Source organism: Dermacentor albipictus, chromosome 9 (genome assembly GCF_038994185.2).
Source record: "Dermacentor albipictus isolate Rhodes 1998 colony chromosome 9, USDA_Dalb.pri_finalv2, whole genome shotgun sequence".
NCBI classification, from domain to species: Eukaryota; Metazoa; Arthropoda; class Arachnida; order Ixodida; family Ixodidae; genus Dermacentor; species Dermacentor albipictus.
In genome coordinates this window covers 90,252,164-90,269,692 of record NC_091829.1, presented here as the reverse complement: position 1 = coordinate 90,269,692, position 17,529 = coordinate 90,252,164, and the positions used below count along the sequence as shown (strand labels likewise).

The 17,529-nt window shown below is 44.6% G+C and overlaps 1 protein-coding gene across 21 annotated transcripts in view; it reads right to left on the bottom strand.

Moving 5' to 3' along the window:
* Positions 1 to 17,529, bottom strand: part of LOC135908912 (uncharacterized) — a 199,097-nt gene that overhangs the window by 79,342 nt on the left and 102,226 nt on the right. For 17 of the 21 annotated variants that reach the window (XM_070524975.1, XM_070524982.1, XM_070524988.1 and 14 more), the window contains 5 exons: positions 10,820 to 11,021; positions 8,172 to 8,319; positions 5,536 to 5,660; positions 1,313 to 1,460; positions 387 to 566 (listed from right to left, as the gene is read on the bottom strand). The exons of 3 other annotated variants lie outside the window; for them this stretch is intronic. In XM_070524975.1, the coding sequence (XP_070381076.1) occupies positions 387 to 566; positions 1,313 to 1,460; positions 5,536 to 5,660; positions 8,172 to 8,319; positions 10,820 to 11,021 (803 nt within the window). The remainder of the gene's footprint in view (positions 1 to 386; positions 567 to 1,312; positions 1,461 to 5,535; positions 5,661 to 8,171; positions 8,320 to 10,819; positions 11,022 to 17,529) is intronic. One more of the 21 variants, XM_070524989.1, reaches the window with a different exon arrangement.

The following is a 17,529-nucleotide window of genomic DNA, read 5'->3' as shown; positions in this document are numbered from 1 at the left end:
TTTATGTACTCACATGGATTTTTTACGAAAGCATGACAATACCAATGGGCGCGAAGGAGCGAAATAGAGTGGCCCGAACGACTAATATTCTAAGAGTTACTATAGAGTGTGATCTCCGTGTTCCTAGGCAGGGTAGTTTTCATTGTACCTGAATGTGGTGCCGCGTAGGTGACGCATCACCTGAGCTCTGATCACAAACGGATTTTTTACAATGCTTTCAATTTTTACTCTCCGCTTTCTATTTTCTACATTTAGAGCAACGAGCAAGAGTTTTTGACCGTACTTCATGGTTGCTTAAGAAGAAGAGAGATTAGCGTAATTCGTCGCGCTGTAAACAAGAACAATCAATTCAAGGAAATACTGGTTCGAGGAACAGCCAAACATACCACGAAAGCAAAGCTCGCCGTTGAGAGCGAGTAGCACTCGCTGTGAATCATTGCAACATTGAGAGCCTGCCAGTGCTGAAAGACAGTGTACGCCAGCGTTGACAACTCGAAAGAGAGGCCCATCTTAACCTTCAAGTCGAAGTTGCTTTGGTGTTTCGACATCAGTGCCGCATGCCTGCGCTGTGAGAAAAAAAATAGTAAGCAATGTATTCTTAAACTAAAATCGCAAACGAGTTGAAATATTGAATTACGCTTGCGGAAACCATGGTCGAATTATGAGGCATGCTGACATGGAGGAGTCGGGAATTTTTTTTGACTTTCTCATGTTCTTTACCATGCACCTAATTCTAAATAAACTAGTGTTTTGGCACTTCTATATATGAAAAAATAGCTAGAATGACGTGGTTTTAACCCGCAATTGAGCTAAGAAGCGCAGCGCCAAAGCCACTAAGCTTGAACGGTCGTTTAACCCTGCTTCCAGGGGTCGTCAGCTGTCTAAGGCTGAAATAAATTCTCTGTCGATATTTCGTCACCCTATCTTTTCAACAGATGCATCTCAGTGTGTATTTGAAATACTCTTCACGTGGCAATCACCTCGCGAATGAAACAACATCGCTGTCTCAATTTGTAAACGCAGAAGCGTTCGTGTCGCCACCTGAAAGAAATTATTGAGCTTTCGCGAAGTTTGATAGTGGCACTACGACAAACGCTGTTGAGTGTTGACTGCACAACCAACACATGGTGCGACTGGGAACACTGCTAGAGATTACAAACATTAGTTGTGCTTTGAACGCCACGTGCAAATTTCCACAAAGTCAACAATTACTAGTAAGGCAGGTTGGGTTGGGTCAGTTTAATGCGGCCATCGATGCCGGAGAGCATATTTCTCATGCTGGCCACTTCACATTCAGATTAGCAATACTCACCAGGTCAGGATACCTTCTTCCCAAGGTGCTGGCCAAGCCTGGCAGTGCCGACGTGTCCCAGACAGAGGGTGGCGTAAGTTCACATCGGCTGCTATTGTACAGCCACCCGACAGAGCTAATCGCGATGACAGTGTCCGCCTTCGACGTGCTGCATCGAGTGGCGCATATTCTTACAATGAAATTTTCTTTACACATAGAATAAAAATGTGAAAAAGTTTTAGACGTGTTTTAATGTGCAACAAAGCTCGTGGATGAGCTGGCTGATTCACGAGTTAAGGACCAAGGTTACGGCGTTAAGCACATGAGGACGAAGTGGACGTAAACCATATATACGCGTGCAAACTCCTGTTTATTCACCAGAAAGAACGCAATTTTAAATATGAAACCAAGTTGAAAAAGATCATAGTAAAGACATACAAACAAATGTGATAACAGGTAAGAACCACTGATAAAAAAGAGATGAGCAGAGTGGATAATAATTATATTGCAGTGACCTCAACTGAACAATCAAAGCAGGAGCATGGGAACACGCGTTCGTTGCAGGCGTAAAACCGAGCAGCAAAGCCAATGGGGCAGCTGCGCATTCTAAGCTTTGCGGCGGTTACAGGCTATATTTGTGAATGACAATTCTTTGACACATATTGCTAGTGATGGAGTGCTAACGCGCTTATTGCTCGCCCTATTACAGTGAGGCTGCAGATGGCTAGTTTCTAGCGGATCAATGTATGCAGACCTACAACCTGTGCCGATCCCGAAGATAGCGTAATACCGAGCTCGCCCGCGTAGCAGGTGAAGTGGGCTTCAATCATTCCGCCAACTTTCAAAAATAAATTTAATATGTTGTGTCCAAATACAACGCGTATCAGATAATAAATTGATAGGAACAGATACGAACAGATACGGCAGTTTGAGCCGTGTCGGACACGTCTATGAACGCACCGCCCTCACTTTGTCCGCCTTTCAGGTGCTTTCGCATCTCCTTCCCTTCCTCTCCCGTAGTGGTGGTGCCGTGGAAACGTGATGCGTGTCTAGTGTCCTCCAGCTACTCGGAACAGCGGTCCTGTCGTCCGCGCGAATGTATATTTGAATGTAGAGCAATGTATATATAAGTACAGCGAAAAGATTTAGTTTGCGGGGAAACAATTTTGAGTGGACCTTGTTGTGTGTTCGCGTTTGTGGTTTTCAAGTGACCCGAAACATTACCGCGCTAGGGGACGTTAAGGAACGCAGGATAATGGTAACGTACAGCTACCGTAAAGCAGCGTCTGCCTTCGTGGTACGCTGATGTGCGTGTATGTTCCACGAGCCGGTATTCGTCACTAAAAGTCTCTTGCAACGTTTTTCAAGGATGCATGGCTATGTATACCCCTCTGTGCCTCACAATATTCTGAGGGTCAACGCATTTGTTGAGCGGCTAGTCGCGCCGCACCTTACATTTAGCGCACACGAAGTTTGACGCACGACAATGGACAGTTCGCTATCAAGGGACCCACGTACGAAGGTTTGCTGGTCATCCACATTTACAGAGTTGAATGGCACTGTTTTTTTTATTACGAACGCATTGAATATCTTTCTTTCAGTGCGCTTTCTTTCTTTCTTTCGCAAAGTTATTTTTCGCAGGATTGGTGCCCATCCACACCGCTTGCAGTGTACTGCCACGTGCCCGTTCATGTTACTAGTTGGCCGCCAACCGCCACTCCTCCGCACGATCGTTGGAGCATCGTCCCGATTTTCAAATATATATCCCGCCACAGCTTAGGGGCATATAGTGAACCACAGCGTTAAGACAATCTTTGTAGTCTGTGGCGTGCTTCCTGGAGCACGTAGCCGGCAGCTTATTCGCAATCAAAGGGCAAACATTTGCCAGAATTCCTGAAGCGGAAAACATTACGGGCACATCGTATCTGGTGGCCCCCTTCTTTATATTGAGTGGAAGCTTACGTACACGTACAGAATTACACGCGCATTCATTTTTCGAGAACGAACCTGTTAAGGGTTACTTTCCCAAATATCGTGTGTGCGTGTAGGAAAAAATCCTAAGATTTCGCAATGCCGGGCCGACCCGCTGTCGAGGTGACGCAGGCATAAAGCACCCCCAAAACGTTGGCCAACCCCGAAGAATGTGAAGTTCGAGACTGACCCGTGGCGGAGGTATAGTTCGCCATTAAGGGGCCCACATACAAAGACTCGCTAATCATCTTGCTCGAAGAAAGGAAGGGTACTTGGCTCTATTTTTATTTGTCATCCTGCACTTTTTTTCCTAATTAATCTGCTGCGGGAAGCTCTGGCGCACATCCGTAATAAGAATGGGGGAAAGTCGAGGGTCTCCAAAGCGCATTATCCTAATTGCGAAAGCCTGTAACAAGATTCCACCCGCATGACTTCATTAGTGCGGAATTGAGTCATGTGTTTGCTATACTCCTCTTGATAAGTGTATAATTTGCACTGTCAAATGGCACAATGATATTCTTAGTCCTTTCGTTATACATCCAGCACATCTGAGCTATCGTGAGACCGAGTTGAAAGTGCAGAAGTAGAAATGACGCATCATTTGGCATTTCCCTGGGGAAATCGGGTCTCCATATTCAGTCCAGAAGGTGTTGGTTATTTCTTTCACAGCAATGTGAATGCTAGTTTCAGATTTGAAAGCAGGAAGGGGTCATCCACATACCTATAAATCTCAACTGCACTAAAACTGTTGAATTTGACAATTGGTGTTCATAGATGCTGCACTTGCCAACGGATGACAGATAAATGTCGCACAAATATGGAGCTGGAAAATCAGTATTTTCGAGGACATGTATAAAATTGCGTTGTTTTTGGTGAAAAATCAGTTGGAAGTGTGCGCCCGTATGCGTCCTTTGTGTCGCACTTTATTCTCGTCTGAATATCGCCATACTCAATGTTCTTATTTCAACGTGTAATTCAATGAACTTGTGGGAACGTCACGTGATCCGCTGTAGACAAACCCCAGCAGGCGGTTGGCATGCTAAGCTGTCAGCAACGAAGTGCATGGCCACAGGGCCAAAGCAAAGAAACCTGGTTAAATTTTCAATGACGAATATTTCCTTCTGTTCACATACCAGAAGAAATCTTTTTCGATGCTGAGTTTCGGTGTTACAAACATGATTTAGAGAAAATAAAATTTATCCTTAGGGTTCGCATATGCCAGGAGCTAGTTCTAGTTTCGGAACGTACTAGTTCCGAAATGAGTCATCCCTGATTTGAAATAAAGTTCACTTCCACTTTCCTGCCTCTGGTTTGCCCCCTATTGCTGACACTTTCTTCTGGAAGTATTTTTGCTTTCTTAGAAATGCAAATTGCCGAGGTGCTTTGAACATTTAAATAAAAAATACAAAAATGTTCGCGTATTGGTATGTTCCGGTGTTATAGGGTTAGCTAGATAACTAACACAAAAGCTGCGAAGTATTAATGAGCCGCAGCGAGAGATTAGGCGCAAATCATTGACGCAGTAATCAATAATGCGTAAGCGATAGTTGTCTTTGGTTTGTAAGTAGGTGCTACCGCAATAATGGGTTTATGAGTCGTACACATATTATTAAGGGAATCTATGTCCCAATGCAGACATCCGTGACACTACTCTGCAAACTATAGACTGCTATATAGACTGCTATAGCCTGCTAACTATAGTGTGCTATAGACTCTCAGATGACTTGACGTCAGTGCTCAGGTAGGTTCCAGCTGTGCAAGCACCGAGAGCCTTGTGAATATTTATCTTGCTCTCTCGAGAAAGCTTGCGGTATGAACGGTTTGGTTTGTCACTTATCGTTTAGCTTTAGCTGCAACTACTGCACAATAGTCGGAACCGTATTAGGCTGAAAACAGTGCTGAATAGAGAACAAAGCATCGACTTAGGAACTTCCTGACAGCATGTATTAAATATGCCTTTACGTAGTATATACTTTATCTATTATATGGTTTTTATATCCCAGGTCCCTCAGTAATTCATAATAGAGTTTGACAGAATAGACGACTGCTATCTATTGGGTATTCGTTATTATGACATGCGGGAGGACGGAAATAATAGCCAAATGGAAGTGTTGTTTATGCTCGTTCTGGGGAACAGTGTGAACGCATGTTATGGTTGTGGGTGCGTTATCTCCTGTAAAGAAACACGCTCGTTTAAATTGTTTAGGTAGCTCTATGAAGACGACGACCTCAAGCACGTTCGTTGGCAGCATTCATGTGTGTTGGGTACTCACTCGACTGCTTCTTTCAACAGATTCGTGAAAAAGCTATAGTATTCGCCTTGCGAACCATAATCGTACAGGCCCATCGCCAGTATCATCCTTTTGGTGATGTCGTTACCTTGTATAGTCTTGAGTTTCTGCGGCGGCAGAAGAGGGAGCAAAAAACGATAGAGTTAGATCTTGTGTCAGAGAAGGTGCCAAGAAGAGAAAAGTGGCAATAGAGAGCTTTAAGTAATCACAGTCACTGCTTTTGTATGTTGTACGTCTTTACTGAAAAGTTTGAAACCAGTCTCGCAATACTTTGTTCTTCGGCACATCCATTTTACGACACCTATTACTCGTCATCCTGTCCCAGCGAAAGTGGATGTCTAACGAAAGTGTTGAAAACCATCACTACTGCTGATGTTGGGGGTATGCATCCTCTAAAATAATGCTTCTAATAGTAATCTAAAGTAATGTTAGTCATGGTAACCTTGACAGTCTGCAATCGCCGATAGCGGCGCTGCATCATTGTTGAAATCAGTTGAATATCTCGTTTTTTTTTGCATACAAAATGCAAGTGACGTCACTCCCACATTGCAAGCCGCCGTGGCCGCCGCGGGTAGCAAAACAGTAATCAACCGCGAAACGTATCGGCGGACCGCTACGTGTTTCGCATTGGTATCATGAGTTCCTTATCGAGAACCATCTTTTTCGCCTGCTTGTTTTCTGCTTGTTATGTAGTGAAACGTATGCTTATCTGTATGCTGTACACGTGATTCAAGTGAATGTATGCACTGCTTGCTTCACTTTGGTGAGTGATTTAAACCTCTGCCTTACAGGGGTAAGGGCCAGTGCTCCTGGGCCTTCCCTGCCGCTGGGATCAGCCCGAAGTTTTTTTAACAGTCAGGCACAAGGAAAATGCTGACTAACAAGAGGCTAAGAGCTTCGCTGTAAAAAAAAACAACAAAGAAAAGGACAACGGGAAAATCAACTTGTATATTGAAAGATGGTTATTTATAGTTTGCGCGTACTCATTTCGTACATTCTGCATGCACGATGAGCACAGTAGGAACATTGGACAACATAATCATTTGTCGGACAAAAGACGCTCCACTGATTGTCGAAGCAAAGAAAACCATGCTGTAATGTTGGCGATGCAGTGCAATGACGTGTTGCATTGCACAATGTGCGCGCAAATCAAGCCAAGTGCCAGAACAATGGTTTCGCCTTAGCTCTGTGTGTGGACCTCAGGTGGTAGATGACGCGGAAATAACAAAAGAGAAACGAAGGCAAATTGAGCGGCACGATTTTTTTAATCAGGGCCATACAAAGCGAATAGGCAATTTTGTCTAGGAAAGCATCAGAGAAATACAAGGGGACGAAGGTAAACTTCGGTAGCTGGGATACGAACCCACAACATCCGCATCAAGCGTGTGTTGCACCACAAATTGTGCTACGGCGAGCGCCATCAGTCAGTCCACTTGGCTATATATGCGCACACAGATGCAGTCCTGGCAGTGTTAACCCAGGTTTAGCTAATAACCTCAACGCACCTATTCACGGACGAGCTCAGCACGACTACGAACATTATGCAGTTCTTTTCGCCGCCTAACGCACAGCTTTTCGAAAGCCTTAACCAAGTAACACCGGTTGAGCAGAATTGTAAACTCATTCTGCAATGCTGATTTACCCACAAGGTAAACACAGTTTTTGTCCGCCAATTCTGTTACCGAATGTACAATGTGAAAGCTGTCAATCGAGTCGAGTTGCTTCTCTTAAGTGTATTCTGCAATAAAGCAGGCTGTGTTATTCTAAGGTAATTCAAGTTATCACAGTGGTCTCAAATGGTTCATGATGGGCGATTCGCGCATCATTTTCTATCATGGAAATATATTGCGAGCTGAATGTTTCAAGTCAGCGTATTGTATAAACACAGTTATGTTGTAATTAATGGGCCTCTTGTCACCTGTTACCTTTAGCGCCTGTGTGCAAACTCAGCAAAGAATGACATTTCAAGAAGTCTCTTTTCTCGGACCCATTATAAAAGGTATATTTCAAGTTCAGACTAACAGTATTTTGTTAATATTATTATTATTTAGGTTAAATTTGCCACGACATGGTAATTAGGTTATGTTTGTAGAAAGTGAAATGATTTTAATTTGGTTTCGTTATTTAGCATTGTCAAACAAGGAAACCATTTATTTAGCTTGTGTTAATTGGTTTCCAAGTTATTTCATAGTGCGCCCTAGTAACATCAAATGTACAATGTTGCCCCCTTGCGATTTTTCGAAACAACAATTAGGAACACGAATGTCTATTGGATATTAGTGCATCTCCTCCCGAAGGTGGATAACATAGTTGACAAAACATTTTAGATAAATAGGCCTCGTACTGGGATTACCACGAAGATAACTCGCCCTTTAACAATGCGGATATGACTACACTAATCATCGTACGCCTTTCTGACACTCACCCAGCTCAATTCCTGGAACAGGAGCTGAATTTTTCCACTAAATATCAAGTATAATTTTTTTCTATCATAGCGCCGGATAATTTGTTTGTGAGGTGCACCACCAAGCGGCATTGAGCTAAAGAACTTCGTATGACCTACAGCTCCATAAAACCATTTCAGAGGCAGCGAAATGCATGTTATCATAGTCACTTACTTGAAGAAGCGCTTTCGTGTGCTGCAACAAGTCGTGCGCTTCCTCTCGGGTGGCCAACATGCTCAAAACACCGTAGTGCTTGATGTTTATCGTGGCCAGATATTCGAGCTCCTTCTCTACTGAGCGGATAATAGACGCAGCCACTACCCTGCGTAGAAATGAAAACCGTTTTAGGGAAACTGGATATCGTAACTCTGTTAGCTATTTTTACAAATGCGCATTGCCCGAGAAGGGCAATCAGACGCTCGAATCTCGCAGACTATTTCACATTCCCTTTCCCTCACCTTTACGTATGCATCCAGTGCAACATACGTAAACAATGTTCTATTGTGGCTGTTTATGCATACCATGCCGAAGCAGTAGTGACCACAGGAAAAGGAGCGAAACTTACGTGGTTCTAAGATTTAGGCCACGGTTCAAATTTAATTTTTGATGGGGTGCCCGCTGGTCTCAAAGGAGAAGGGGGCATTGAGCTGCACATGTAGGACAGCAGCGACACAGTTTGAGGAATATTTAACTACCGAGAAGTTCAAAGTCAGTCAATCAACAAATTCACTCAGAAGGTAAAAATGGATGATTGAAGTTACATAAAGGATGACCACATGAAGGGAAGAGAGGACGTGCGCGGTCCTCCTCCTCTAGTTACCATGATTTTCCGTATGGGCTTCATGTAGGCTTCCTGGAAAAATTGCTGCTGAATGTTGCCCAACATGCTATGATATGCGAAAAGAACGTCGCTAAAATTGCTGAATGAATACTGTACATTGCGGCGACTACGTTGCTAAACAAAAATCATTCAACCGTTTAGTCAATAAAGGCCAAGAGCCCCGCCCCCAGTACTGTAACAACAGTATATATGTCGTAGTTACTAGAAACAATGACCTTAAAGACGCATAGGAATTACTTGAACAATATTTTTCCAGTAAAGCAACAAAGTGGTTTTGCTGAATTGTGCCTTGTAGCTCCAGACGGTCCTAGCCATGGCCGGTCTTTGGAATAAATGCGCCTAAGAAAGTATTTGTCTTACACAATTGAAACATATTTCTCTGGTAGCCAATGTCTCAAAAAATAAACAACAGGATCCTGGGTAGGAGGAATTTTAGGGGAAGATAAGTGTGATATATTGGAAGATGCTCCATAACAAGAAAAATTGCGTTCCGCGTAGACAGAATGATGGCCTGAACGTTTAGCTGTATATTCACTTGTTAACCACTCGGAGCTCGCCGGTGATTGGACGGCGCAAAACGGCTACAGTGGCCCCGCTCGTCTTTCAGTTGATTCATTTACAAACCAATAGTTGGTCCTCAAATGGCGGCCGCTACTCTGGTGGCAGAGAACCGTGTGCTCTGTGAGCCAGGTGTTATCAATAAATACAGAGTTGAAATGAGAGATCTGCTTAAAATGATGGTGTTGGGTAGCCTTAGTTCTTAAGAAGATTTTAACCATTCTGAACAACAATGTATGTCGAGACTGGTTTCTTACTTTTTAGTAAAGATGTACACAATTCAAAAGCAGCGACCGTGATTATTTGAAGCTCTGTATTGCCACTTTCTTGTTTTCTTGGCACCGTCCCTGACAGAAGATCTAAATGCATCGTTTTTTGCTCCCCCTTCCGCCGCCGCAGAAACACATGGCGATACAAGGTAGCGACACCATCGCAGTCACCTTGCATAAGCAACATTCGTGCTTGACTCCGCCTCCCAACAATATTGTCAGAAATTTCTGGACAATGAGTGCACCCCATGTTTTTCACTAGGGAATTCGCACCCAAGGCCTCCATAATATGTATTTGTATAAATTACAGGGTCGCTAACTACGTGACCGAATTTGTAGTGTTGCGTGTGAAGACGTCCGAGGACATTTATTCACAAGATGTAGCTTTGCGGAAGCAGATTTAGAGCAGCAGATGGGAAGGCCTGCATACATCAAACTCCTGTGTCCCATGGTACCCGCCAGCTACCTCTGGAAGTGCTGGCGAAAACGGGAAAGTCCAGAACCCGGAATATTCACGTGCTTCGACACACTGCATTTCTGTAATCCGCTATAATTTTCGCAGCATACACTTCATAACACACTTAAACCAATGTGACAAATCATTTCTTTAATTTGATCCTAGGAATGCGGCTTCCTGTTGAATTAAATCCTGATACATGTCGGAGAACTGCTTGCCAACTACGTCTCGGTGGATAGTGAGACAGTCCAGATCAGTGCGCATGACAAATGCAGCAGCTTATGTTCTTATAATTTCCATACCTGCATTGCAGAATCAATTCCTCTGAACGGAGTGCCGCTCACTCTGCTGGTGTTCCATAGCCAATAGTCGATGAGTGTCATTTTGATCATGGCTTTCAAGCAACTTGGACATGAACGGTCTTAGTGAATGAGCATGTACAAATCACTTTCTTGGTTTTGTGAGAACATGGGGTTATTCATCACACGTTCACCACGGAACACGATTGAGTTTAGATTTCCAGCATACTAATCGAAAACGAGCCATCGTGCACGATGCCAATGGTATGGTGCTGCTTAGCACCATGACGTTGGTTCATTTCCTGCCAAGGCGGTCGCATTCTGAGGACAGTAAAAGTAAAAAAAAAACGAAGTATGTATGGTTAATTTAATTGGTAGGGTAACTATAACTCACTCACCGGGAGTCGAAGCTGATGCCTCCGGACGTTTTTTTCAGCCGTGCCGTTTTGTCCTTAAATTTTTCCCAATAATGTGAGCCGTCTACGTCCTGTATGGTTTTGCGAAATACGACCACGTCCCAGTAGAACAGGTAATGACACAAACCATCTGGTGGGAACATGAATAACCAGTAGCCGGAAACCGTGCAGACAAGTTCTGTGACTGAGGACAAAAAACAGGGTTCAAAAGGAAGGTGCATTGACAGCTCATCAAATGAACACAAGCTACTGCTACGATTTATGTGGTCATCCTTGGCGTGTATAACACACTGCACAAAGATTTTCGCCTAAGGCTAAGTACTAAGATGTGACAAAAAAAGCGTTGCAAATGCCGTACCTCTAAAATGAGATTCGATAATTTACATAGGCAACCGGATTACAATAATGGTAACAGACTAAGTCATGTCAGCTCACATATATAAAACAAGATTACGGCACTCAAATGATTTTACGTCATATGAAGTCAAATTTCAAAGTCAAACCCTGAATATTTACAGGTGCTGGGAGACGTACAGGAAAATGTTCATCATGATGATTTTCACATCAGCGTGTATATTTTCTCCAAAAATGTGTACCTTAATATCAACAACATGCCTATAAGACCGAAATAGACGGAGGTTCAATTGTGCGTTAGCGTCTGCTGCTAACCATTGTTTTGATACTGCTGTTTGCGTAATTTCGAAACCAATATAACCACTCTATTGCAGCTATTTACAGAGTTACGCGGTTTGTGAAAAAGAGTGCGCATACTTCACTACAAGGATGCTAAAAGGGCTGTGAGAAATCGATTGCATACTGCCTATATTTGCTATAAAAATACATGACGGTCAGAGTCCGAGACAAAGAGAGTGGAGCAGTGCTTGTTGTCATGCTGTGTGGCTGAAGTGTCGGATCTGTAGAGACGAGAGGAAAGGAAAAGCACTGCTGCGCGTTGAAAGCTCACCAAGCAGTGTGCGCCCAGCAAGACATAGTACAGCTGTATATATATCATAAGCTTGGTGGGGTTCATAGGTCAATAATGTGCGGTCCTGATTGCAATCGGTTACGCGCCCTTTGTGTCCGCGTATTGCATCCACCCAGCAGGAGGTATAGCCTACTCCTCACGAGTGGCCTGTTTCCCTATGTACAACGGGGTTTTACGGTTGAAAAAGATATTTTTTATCAACAGAGGCATTTAGAATGTTTATGGTTCTATCTTTAAGGTGCAAACGCCTCGCAGGACAATAGACGTTCACAGAGCACAGAACACATACCTGCCAAACGTGTAAAACTGAAAATTTGCGACATGTTATTACCAGGAACACGTAAGTGGGCAAGAGTTTCCATTGATTAGAATGTTGCCCTGGGCCCACACCATTTTTAGCATACGAACGCGAATAACAAGTTTGGACGGTTGGCACAACGAGCAGATAATATAGACTGACAAGCAATTTATTTGTGTGTATTACATAAAAAAATGAGGTCATTACATGTACATTAGTTTCTTTCAAAAATGTGCTAAACTCCCGGACTTAGTCCTGTCCGAGAAAAGTTACTGAGCAACTACTAAATACTAATTGATTTCCCAACCTTTGTTACCTTTTTATACAAATGCTGAAAGTAGAAGTTGGCACCATTCCAGTGCGTCCTCTGTACACCTTCGCACGTTATTGACCTGCGCTAAAAATTGTTCTTCGAATTTCTCATTAGTCATCGTCTGCAGTTTTCTTGTAAAGACATCTGAGGAGACACTGAAAGCTATAGCTCGATGGTCGCGCCGCATAGAAGGGCGCTCTTAGAATATGTGAACACTTTGCGCACAAGATCGCGTTTGCCCGCTGTCGCCAACTTTGTGTCGGAGTCCCCTATGAAGCTCAGAGCTGCATCGGAGCTGGAGCTGGCGGAAACCGCTTCCCGTAGAGCCTTATAGACGCAGGAAGAATAGCCCGTAGGTGAGTCAGCGTCTAAGCCGGACCACGCTAACGAACAATGGCATATCCGATTCAATTCGTCGGCCACAGTTCCGTGAAGCGTTAGGATAAGGATAACAAATACAAAGCTCTCTTGGCCTGCCTATATGAGTGTACCCTTCAGCAAGGCTACCGCGCTGCATGACCATGGGTAGTTCCCACCCGCAACTGCAGTAATCGGTCGATTCAAACGCACGAAGCTGTGTCGCGTGGTACAGCTTGCATCGTCCACGCACTAACTGATTGCCTGTAAGTAGCGACTGACAATAACACGTTACTGAACTGCCGCGAATGTTACAGTGTGAAAGAAAAGCTACCCAATCAGCTAAATATTTAACAGTCCATTCTTATTAAAAAAGGTAATTAGAAGTGAGTTGTTACCTAGAAGTCAGCAAGGAACACGTTGTTTTTAGATCGCATTAATTTTTCAGTCACATTGCTGGTGATAACATTTTACAGGATAACGAAAAAAAAAGTAATTGAATTGCCACAAGCGTTCCTCAGTCAGAAAACAACCAATTGATAAAGTAATATTTGAAATTTTCTTAGACTAAAAGTAATTACAAGTAACCTGTATCGCACAAGTATGAAATCACCACGTTGTCTTTGGATCCCCCTGAATTTTTCAGTTACATTGCTGAGGCCAATTTAGCCTGTTCCAGAATCTATGATGCGTAAGAATGCTCTAACAAAGTGCACCACTTGTGTAAGGTGTCAAACAGTTTCAAGAACCCAGCGCAAGTACAACATAATTAAATTTTTATGCACTTTTTTTCCAAATTTTCGTGACCTCATCCAAGACTATCTTTACATCCTTTTATTGCAAAACGAATAATTATTTCGCAAAACACGATGCAACATTCCCAGAGACGTAGAACGAGCCAATGTTGCAAAGCTTACCAGAATTCGGGTAGACTGCAGAATACAATGAAGGCATCAAATTCAGCTGCGTTTTATGTTTCTTTTTTTTGAAATTGAAAAAGAAAGTGCCGTCGCATTCCACAGAAATCGCAGAATATTGTCGCTAAACTTCCTAATTATCAATAATTTCTAGCAGAATGTTATTAAACCTGTTAAAGTGTAGTTACTTGCTTTCCTTATTCAAATCCAGGATTTTCTGAAGCCTGATGTAAAGTGTGTCCTCGCTGTATCAAAACATGCTAAAATGTTTGTTTTATTTATTCGTTGCCTGTTAATATTCACTCCCACGTATCGATGACGCAATAGACTGCCTTCATTCCGCCTCTTACTTTTCCTCAGTGGATTTACGATCCGGCTATTGGCAAATTCCGATGCATCCTGACGACAAGGAGAAGACTGCCTTTGTAACCCCTGACGGGCTCTTCGAATTTAATGTGATGCCATTTGGATTGTGCAACGCTCCGGCAACTTTCGAGAGATTTATGGACACTGTATTGCGTGGCTTGAAGTGGAACATCTGCATGTGCTACCTCGACGACGTCGTCATCTTTGGCCGCACCTTCAGCGAACACAACTCGCGTCTAGATATTGTCCTGAACTGCATCAGAAACGCTGGTCTAGTTTTAAACTCTAAGAAATGCCACTTCGGAGACCGCCAAACCCTTGTGCTTGGGCACCTCGTCGACAAGGATGGCATCCGCCCTGATCCCCAGAAAACAGCAGCCGTTGAAGCGTTCAGTGCACCGCGCTGTGTCAAGGAGCTCCGTAGTTTTCTGGGGCTTTGTTCCTTTTTCCGCCGATTTATTCCTAAATTCGCCGACGTTGCGTATCCGCTGACATGCCTGCTACGAAAGGACACCCCCTTTGAGTGGACTCCGGAGTGCGACTCTTCTTTTCGTCAGTTCAAGTTCCTGCTGACGTCACGACCTGTTCTTCAACACTTCAGTCCTTCAGCTCCGACAGAACTCCATACGGATGCCAGTGGCATAGGTATTGGTGCCGTCCTAGTTCAACGCTACGGTGACCGCGAACACGTGATCGCATATGTAAGCCGCTCATTAAGTAGGCCCGAGCAGAATTACACTGTGACGGAACAAGAATGCCTTCAGCGGTTTCGTTCTTACCTGTATTCGTTCTTCAGCGGAACAAGAATGGTTCAGCGGTTTCGTTCTTACCTGTATGGACGCCCCTTTACAGTGGTCACCGACCACCACTCATTGTGTTGGCTTGTGAATCTTCGTGACCCTTGTGGCCGCCTTGCGCGCTGGGCGCTCCGACTGCAAGAATACAGCTTCACCGTCTCTTATAAGAGTGGTCGACGACACGCTGATGCGGACTGTCTCTCGCGTATGCCACTTAGTACTACGGACTGTGACGCCGACGACTTCGATGACCTCGTGGCTTCTGTGTCGCCGCGTTTTCCAGACGTCGACTGCTTCAAAACCGAACAGCGAAAAGACGATAAATTAACACCGCTCTTCACCGCTACGACCGCCTCGACGACAGCAGACCATTTCTGTGTACGTGATGGACTCCTCTATAAGAAGAACTTTTCCAGCACTGGCGCACGTTTTCTCCTAGTGGTGCCGGAGAGCCTTCGCACAGCGATTCTGAGTGCTATGCACGACGACCCTACGTCTGGCCATCTAGGTTCGGCGAGGACGCTCTACCGGATTCAGGAACGCTTTTATTGGCCTGGAATGCGACAATCTGTTGAGACGTATGTGGCCAGCTGCATGCAGTGTCAGCGCCACAAACGGCCATCTACTGCTCCAGCAGGTCTTCTGCAGCCGATCCCGCCTTCAAGCACGCCTTTCCAACAAGTGGGCATTGACTTCGTAGGCCCATTTCCAAAATCAGCCAAGGGAAACCGTTGGATAGTTGTTTGCGTCGACTACCTCACACGCTACTGCGAGACAGCGGCCGTGCCCTCCGCAACTGCCACTGACGTTTCAAAATTCCTGCTGCAATATGTGATCCTGCGACATGGTCCGCCTCGCGTGATCATCAGCGACCGTGGACGACAATTCACAGCAGACGCCGTAGAGGAGCTGCCTCGTTTGTGCGATTCCCACTTGCGTCACTCGACACCATACCATCCACAAACGAATGGGCTTACGGAGCTCACCAACCGAACAATTGTAAACATGCTATCTATGTACGTTTCATCCGACCACAAGAACTGGGATGACGTACTGCCTTTTATCACGTACGCGTTCAACACCGCCAAGCACGAGACCACCGGCTATAGCCCTTTCTTCCTGCTGTACGCACGGCCACCCCGGTACACAATCGACACTGTTTTCCCCTTCTGCAGTCACGAAAATCCCACTGTCGCCGAGACTCTCTGCCTCGCCGAAGAAGCTCGTCGTATTGCTCGTTTGCACACTTTGGCATCGCAGGACAGATCAAAAGCACGCTACGACATTCGCCACCGCCCAGTAACCTATCGCCCTGGTGATTTAGTCTGGCTGTGGACTCCAGTACGGAAACGCGGGTTATGCCAAAAGCTTTTGGCCACCTACGATGGACCGTTTGTGATTATTAACAGACTCACGGAAGTCACGTATAGCATAGCTCGCCTCACGGCGAGTGGTAGAAGAGCTGCCAAGACACAAGTGGTCCATGTCGCCCGCTTGAAATTGTTCACGTCAAGACACATGGATTGACTCGCCCGGCGGGCTTCGTCTGCGACGAGAGGAATGTTACGCATGAAGAAAACCAAGACCAGTGAACGTGCTGGCGGTCCCGAGTGGAGGAGGGAAGAAGAGGACGACGCTCAGTTGATAAACCAGCTGACCGCTCTTGCGCTCACCTTCGCGACTTAAAGTAAACGGTCCCCTTCATCCGTAAGGGTTACAAACGGTCTCCTTCGCGCGCAACAATATAATGGCCAGCCTAGCGACCGTACAGGTAGGCTACGGTTAATTCACTCGTTGCAAGATAAGTGTGCCGCTACATTTCGCTATGGTTCTCATCATTCATCAATACCGAATAAACGACCACATCTATTCACACAACTTGTACGTCATCCTGAAAGCAGAAGAAAATGCATTTCGTCCAATTATCAAGTGAAGTTTAATGCATTTCTTGAATAAAACTAAGCCATTTCTTGACAATATTGAAAATGAATGGTGGGGGTGTCTAGAGCAATGCCTGCATCAACGTTACCAGAAGGTCAACACTACACTCTAGCACACTTAGCACGTACAATCCTATTCTATGACTTTCGTAGAGCCTGCGATTTTTCAAGCTTCCACCTCGCGCTACAAGACATCAATAATAGATTAATGTGAAAAAAGTGGTATCTCGTCGACATCCTGCGTAATGCTGTGATGTACCGTCAACAACGAACGTTTACGGGATGTTGTTTCCCTTTCAACTGTGAATTGCTGCACTGTTAAGGAATGACACTTCGTATTTAATGAATCACTGTGTAGGTGGCGAAGGCTACTGCATGCCGGAACATTTAATTCGAGGCTGTGTGACCACAATTCGCGAGAATTGAGCTTCATGGCAGATCCTGCGTCCCGTAAAATTTTGCGGTTGACTGTACCTAGTGTACAACTACAGGGTTGCGGCAAAGTCCTTTTGAAGGTTGTTTCAGAAAATCCTAAAATAAAATTCCACCTTTACAGGCAGACGAGAAGTCGTAGCAGTCCACTTCGGAACTGCACTCTTCAAGCTGGACTGTGTTATCATATTATACGAATCATAGAGCGGTGTTACTGCAAGAACTGACCAGTGCAAGTGCTTCTCAACTGAGTGCATGCCGTAATCAATTCACGTCTTTGCTCCTAA